The sequence below is a fragment of the Sinocyclocheilus grahami genome, unplaced genomic scaffold, assembly GCF_001515645.1.
Source record: "Sinocyclocheilus grahami isolate Dianchi unplaced genomic scaffold, SAMN03320097.WGS_v1.1 scaffold1430.1, whole genome shotgun sequence".
In the NCBI taxonomy this organism is placed as follows: Eukaryota; Metazoa; Chordata; class Actinopteri; order Cypriniformes; family Cyprinidae; genus Sinocyclocheilus; species Sinocyclocheilus grahami.
The window spans coordinates 61905-69258 of record NW_015506609.1 but is presented as its reverse complement, the minus strand read 5'-3'; the positions used below and the strand labels follow the sequence as shown (position 1 = coordinate 69258).

The 7354-nt window shown below is 38.2% G+C and overlaps 1 protein-coding gene across 1 annotated transcript in view; it reads left to right on the top strand.

The window, feature by feature from the left end:
* The window catches only part of LOC107570237 (disintegrin and metalloproteinase domain-containing protein 19-like), a 100751-nt gene extending 94684 nt beyond the window's left edge, over positions 1–6067 (top strand). The window contains exons 19-22 of the mRNA XM_016256447.1: positions 2213–2309; positions 2872–3105; positions 3278–3459; positions 5660–6067. Of these exons, the coding sequence (XP_016111933.1) occupies positions 2213–2309; positions 2872–3105; positions 3278–3459; positions 5660–5711 (565 nt within the window). The 3' untranslated portion in view covers positions 5712–6067. The remainder of the gene's footprint in view (positions 1–2212; positions 2310–2871; positions 3106–3277; positions 3460–5659) is intronic.
* The last annotated feature ends 1287 nt before the right edge of the window (positions 6068–7354 follow it).

The window sequence follows — 7354 nt, the reverse complement described above, 5'->3', positions numbered from 1 at the left end:
CCAGATTGTCATAGCAAAGTCGGAATTTACCCTTTTTTTGGGGGGGAAATAGTTTTTGTGCACAGCCAGCCTTGTACTCTTCTAGGTTAAAAAAACTGTCGTCCATAAAATGCATTGTACAAATTCGAACATCTGGGTTGTGCTGTTCTGTTGTAAATAAATCTTAACCAATGATTCCTAATTGCATCTACTTCCGGAAGGTCAAATAAAGTGCTTTTGAACTGAATCACACAGCTCTCCCTGACATGGCTACATCAACACTACTGCTGTTCCTGAAACCACGCCTTCTTTCTTTGCGTGCACATTTGGCCGGCATTATGCTAATATTTCCACATAGTGACGTAGATATGTGGGGGCGTGTTAGAACGAGCCGTTTTAGGTTGGCGTGGTTGACTCATAACTTTTATAAAGAATATCTCTTTGGATTTGAGACTTTAGTCTTTGCAACTTTACAGATCTTCTTTATGCACCAAGAGCTTGTAACACTCCAAAGAGAAAGGAAAACTTGAAATCGCATCATATGACCCCTTTAAAGACAAGAACCCCTTCTGTTCATTTACACAATTATGGATATTATTTGGCCCCTTAGATAATATTAACTCAGTGATCCTCCTGCCCTTATCTATAGCTGAGTTGTTTTATTTATTTATTTATTTATTTTTTGTTTATTTCAAACGCTATCAGTCTATGTTTCAAATCTAATCAATCTATATCAAGGACACATTTTGCTTTGCCAAATTGCTTTCAAACTATTGTTTTATCTGCTTTAAAAGGACTTTTATGAGAAATGAAATGTAGCTGTTCTACAGAGTGCAAGCCAGAGCCCCCTGTCTTTCATCTCAGGCCCTCTAAACATATGTGATTAGTTCAGCAGTCAGGATCCGTTGAAATCTAATTATGTGATCTCTCTTCACATTTGCTGAAAACAGCAGCTGCAGAGAGATAACTGAGGTTACTTCACTTTGAATCCTCCCCTTACCAGTCATTAAAAACATTCAAAGTTAGTCAGATTAGGTATGGTATTATCCTTTCTTCTAGTCAGTGGCAGACCAGGTCGTGTTTGGCATGGAGCAGTTCCCCACACACACAGTCTCACATCTGAACTCTCTCAGTTTCAGAAAAATCACAAAATTTAATGCAACCTAATAATTACTGATATACATCTACTCACTAATACTAACAAATGTGATTTAGATTTTTTTTATTTATTTTTTGTTAAGTTGTCCATTGAGCAAGGTTTCAACTTACACTGTACCAACTCTTGCACTTCAAGCGATGATTCACCCAAAAATGAAAATACTGTCATCATTTTCTAACCCTTGTGTCATTCCAAACATGCATGATTTTCTTTATTTCTTCTGTGTAAGATATTTTAAGAAGTGGCTATGTTTTTTTGTTTATACAGTGGCAATTCATGTAAGGCTTTAAATCCAAGAATATCTCCTGCAGCTTCAAATGGACATGCTTAAATCTGTTTCGCATCAGTGTCAGTTAGGAAAAATCTGTGTAGTATAAAAGCCAAAAAAAGCAGAGGGGTTATTCTCAGCAACAGGCTTTAGGATTGGCAAGCAACATGACGGAGGTTGAATAGAGCCAAATATAGAGTGATGCTTGAGGAAAATCAGCAAACAACCTCTGTCAAGAGAAAAGATTCTTCATTCAGTGTCAGAATGACCTGGAGCACAAAGCCAAGATGATGCTGGATTGGCTTTGGGACAAATAATGTCCTTGAGTGTTCCATCTAAAATGACCACATAGAAATACTGTGGGCAAACTACTCAAAGTTTGAAGGGCGAACGGGAAAAAAGAATCCAGGTGTGCAAATCACACCCAAGAAGACCTCCTGCTGTCTTCACTGCCACACAGCATGCACAGCTACACAGGGTCTGAATACTAATGCAAATAATACATTTCAGATTTTTTTTCAAACATACATAATAAAAGTTCACTTTGTCCTTTTGGTATATTATGTCAAATACAATAAATAATTCAGTCTATCCTGAGCTATGAATACACAAGGGGTCTGAATGCTTTCTGATGTCACTCTATGAACATACACGTATGCTCCAAAAATTTTCATTATCCAGGCCACTTTTGAATAACATGCTGAGAAAATGATGGTATTATAATTGTACATGCTGAAAGTCTGTAGTCAATTTCACTTCTAGTCTATTCACTAAATTATTTATGATGTGTTTTCATACGTTTTCAGAAATGAGGGCTCCGTTGAAAAGGGGAAGAATGGACACCTAAACCCTGCTTTCCATCTGAAGGTTGTGGGACCCTCCAACAGAAGTGTTAATCTTAAGGTATGGACACTTTAGTCACAGAGGAGAGAATACTTTTTATATATAATCTTTAATAAGAATTAGGGATGTAACGATTAACCGCAAGCCGGTTGAAAATCGATTCAAATATGTGACTTGAGATGCTAAACAAATCGCGATTCAATTAGGGGTAGGAGTTTATATGAATATATGTCTGAGTGGAACTTACTGTCTTTCGATGGTATTTATTCTTTTCCTCTTGCCTCTGTATAACTCATACTAAAGTTCATAAGTGCAGCTCTGCTTTGTTTACAGCGGAAACCAAGGAAACGCTTTAAGCGCCACCTGCTGGCAGACATATTTTAGTGGCCCAAAACAGATAACAGACTAATTAAGATGCAAGATTTGCTACAAATGAATTTTTCACTTGCATTCATCAGTTTTATGACCCCATTCACCTCTGTCAAGACATTAGTCCTTTGAAGTGCTTTTTTTTCATTTAGAGATTTATGATGGGGTTTGTTTAGTATGTATTATGTGATTTTCAAATCATGTAGTAGCATCACCAATATCTCATCATCACTTTGCTTTTTTTCCTCTTAAGCTTCCTCACACCAGCAAGGAGGTGCTTCCTCTGAGGCCAAACCCAGCCTCCAACAGTACTCAGCCAGTTAATATTGTCCGTCCTCTCCGGCCGGCTCCGTCGCCATCCCTGAGCAACATCAAAGGACCTCGACCTCCTCCGCCTATCAGCAAGCCACCCAAATCTGTAGCATCACCCCAGAAACTCAGTCCTCCCAAGAAGCCTCTACCCCTCAACCCTTCACGCTCACCACTGGTGAGAATTCAGTGTACATTAGGTTTAATCAAAATCACTGTGGGAGCCAAAATAGGTCACAATCTCATCAAATGAAATGTTGCTTGAAACACCTGTTTTAATCACGCGTCAGAAATCCTGAAGAAAGCACACCTCAAATACTTATTCACTTCTTTTTCCTATCCTCATACAGAAGGTATCAGAACAACAGCCTCGACCCCCGTTCACACCCCCCCAGAGGCCTCTTCCTCTCAGCCCTGCTCGTGGAGCACAGCCCAAACCCTCTGGTGGGGGGCTCATGGTGATGATGCCCCCTTCAGTCGGACCCAAGCCTGTGGGAAAGGTGACTGCTGTTCCCCCTTTAAAGGCATTCCGGTGAGTAAACACATCAAAAGTTCCACAGATGAGCTTTAAAGTAAAATACAACTGCAGACAGCGATGATGGGCCACTGGTGGCTTTAAAAAAAACAATTCACAGTGGCAACATGCATTTAAAGAGGACTACTTTGAAGTCTTTTGCATGTGTCACACATCCTGCTGCCAGCTGGTGGCGCTGTGACCGTGAACAATCCATGAACATCCATGTGATGGGTCCGTATAACCAAATATACACCAATTTGATCTAAATCAGATAATCAGTCAATCCGATTGAGCTCAATCCGAATGAAATTGTGTGGTGTAGATCTGGCATATTCTGATCAATAAGAAAAAACTAAGCAGATTCAAAAATATTGTCAGGCTGCATATGTTTACCGGACCCCTTTTTACATATGTTTATTTACATCTTACAAACTGGTCTGAGGAGGAGACTGAATATTTACTTGCTTAAAAAAATATATACATACATACATGTATACATACTGATGGTACTGTAGCTCCAATAATGCTGTGACTGTTGACAGGGTCACTGCATATGCACTGAACTTTTGTTAGAATATAAAATGCACATGTGAACGGAAATGTGAATCAGATTGCCAAGTTTAGGGTTCATGTAAACAGAGTTTCAGAATCTAAAATTGGATTACATTAATTTGGATTAATAAAATTAGAGCATGTAAACATCCCTATTGTCTTGGCATCGTGTTGACCAAATTTGGTGACAATCACACAAATCCTCTAGAAGGAGTATTTAGAAGTTCAGTGAGACTCTGAGGATTCGACTGTATATGCTGAAAACTGCATTTCATTTTGACAGGGTATCATGTTTATATCATGGTTTTTCACACAAAAAGAAAGGCGCAAGTGGTTTGTTTGAAATTATGGTATTGGAAAAGCATTCATTTAACAGCCTTATCTGTCTTGTTTTGTCTGTCTTTTCCACTCACCATTTGTGACTTATTCTCACCAAAATATGTAAATTGTGACGCCATTAGCTAATTAGCATACTAATTGTAACAGTTGACTGAACAGTTACTCTCCAATAAGAAAGGCAGTCCTAATGAGTGAGAGTCCGTCTGCTCTAATTATTCAATACTTTGTTTTTCTTTGCCAGAGCAAATGGATCAGAGTCAATGTTAGATACAAATAAGCCTGCTGAACAGTGGGTGGTGAGGCGTGCGGTTTGGATATTTTATGGGGTTCTTTTCAACTCTTTACCTATTCTTGAGTGCAGTAAATATAGCACTGAATTTTTACAACACATCAAACGTTTGGACAGGGTTTTACTCATTTATATACAGTAATAGGTTTTATGGGGAAATACACATGCCTCAATAGAATCTTGTAAGAAGTGAATTTTGCACGTTTAAATCTTCTTTTCTCTCCTCAAGTCTTCACAATAGCTAGCTTCAATGCTAGTCCGCTATCAGTTCTCAAAAGCAGCCGTCTAGCACTTATTTTCAGAAATAACTGCACCGATATCCAGGCCTCATTTCTGCTTGTCTCCAGCACTACATGCTCCAATCTAAGAACAACCGAATCTCACTGAGTTTCAGCTTGTGAAGATAAATCTGTTCGTAGCTTCCCAGTGGCGGCGGCAGCTTAGTACTATGTTGTGATAAAAATACGAATTCATTTTTAACACATAACAGTGAGACTCTGAGGATTCGACTGTATATGCTGAAAACTGCATTTCATTTTGACAGACTCGGCAGGGTATCATGTTTACATCATGGTTTTCACACAAAAAGAAAGGCGTAAGTGGTTTGCTTGAAATGATTGTCAACCTTGGAAAAGCATTAATTTAACAGTGTAAAGTCTTTAAACTGAAGGATCTTGTGAGAAATATGAGGTAAACTGAGATTAGCACACACTTCCATTCCTGCCTTGACAACAATTTTAACCCTGCAAGCCATATTTTTTTAATGGAATAGTTTATTGAAGCTTTAGACAAAATATAAATTAAAGCTTTAAAAAAAGTGTTTATATTTTTATATTCAGGCTTTAAAGGCTCATATAATATGAATATAGGGAGAATATGGAGCTCACACACTCAAAGTGGAACTCAAGGTTGTTATTTTATATGACCAAAAAGTAAGATGAATTTCTGATATTTGCAGTGTAAATCAGTGAGATTGACAGTACAACAGACAACTTAAAGTTCTAGTGTATATCTAACCAATGTTTTTTCTTTCAGACCTGTTTCTGGACCCAAACCAATCATAGTTCCATCCACTTTCCGAAAATGACGCTTGCAGGATTAATTTCTTAAAGACTTCAGCCAGCCTATTTGCACTAAATAAGGACCCTTGGCGACTGGTACTATAATGAGCTGTCTCATAAGGGATGGAAGAGCATGGTGCTAGGGCCCTGGATAAGGCCTCGCAAACCGGCGTTCAAATACAGCCGGCACAGCAGAGATGACGTGGTTTTGCATGAAAACATGCAGACTGAGAAAGTTTTGGATAGACTATCACATTGCCAAAACCTTGACTTTTTATCACCTTGTAATTTTTTTGTACTTATTTGTTTTAATATCATGCCTCTGTCTTGTTTACACTTTTTGTTTGACTATCATCTATTTGTCAAGTGCCAAAGATGTTGTTTTAATGCCTTGTTTCATTTGTTGTACTGTGCTGTATGTGATTTTGTGTTTGGTACATAAAATATGTTATACCTTTTTAGACACCATGTTGTTTGGTCGTCCTCACTTTATGACAGACTTTACATCAGGTCTAATTGTTTATATCAGATCAAAATCAACTGAGATTTGCAGTGAACAGAGAGAATCTATATGAGAATAATGGAAAAGTTGTGATTTAAAAAATTGATGAATTGTGTCATTTCTGTGTGAAACCAATGCAAAAACAATGACAAACAAGTTATCTAAACATTCCTATATCTAAATGGTAGTGGTATTTTTGTTTGCCAATGATGCCTAAATGAGGAATAAGAATATTTAAAAATGACTTAAAACATGGTTTCCTGAACAAAGACCAGTATGAAAAATAAAGTACTATGAAAAGTAATTAGTCACTAAAGACTAATTTAGTCTAGAATTAGTCCATAAACGTGTCTCTGCACAGGAGCTTAAGATTTTGTTCAAATTTCTAAACAGGCTTATTAAAGGGGTCATATGATGCGATTTCAATTTTTCCTTTCTCTTTGGAGTGTTACAAGATCTTGGTGCATAAGGAAGATCTGTAAAGTTGCAAAGACTAAAGTCTCAAATCCAAAGAGTTATTCTTTATAAAAGTTCAGAGTCAACCACCCCTACCTAAAACGTCTCGTTCTAACACGCCCCCACATATCTACCTCACTATGTGGGAAGATTTGCATAACCCAAAATTGCCGCCCAAATGTTCACGCAAAGAAAGAAGGCATAACTTTTATTCTCACTGTAGTATTGTTGTTGCCACCGCCGCCATGTCGTGAAGGCGCTGTGTGTTTCGTTGTGAAAGTGAAACTACTTTGTTTGGTCTTCCAAAAGAGGACGATATCCAATGCCAGCTGTTCTGACTCACAGACTCTAAGTAAGTTTTTTATATTTAAAGAATTTGCCACTGACGATTCAAACGCGAGTTTTGAGCAGTGTAGAGTAGCACTTGTTGTTTGTCATTTCTCCGATCACAAATGCAGACATGGTTTTATGTTTACGTGGCGCGAGGCAATGCAACGCATAAAAAGACAGTATAAGTCATTATAATCCGTAATTATGTCCCCACTGGACGCAACAATTGCCTAGTTTATAATGGGTTTTAATGTTTTTGTCTCGTCGTGCCGGCTGGGACAAGGCATCACAATAAGGCAAGGGGCGTAACATTTCCGTCACACGCTTGAGGTATTCAGCCAATCACAACGCACTAGATAGCTGGCCAATCAGAGCACACCT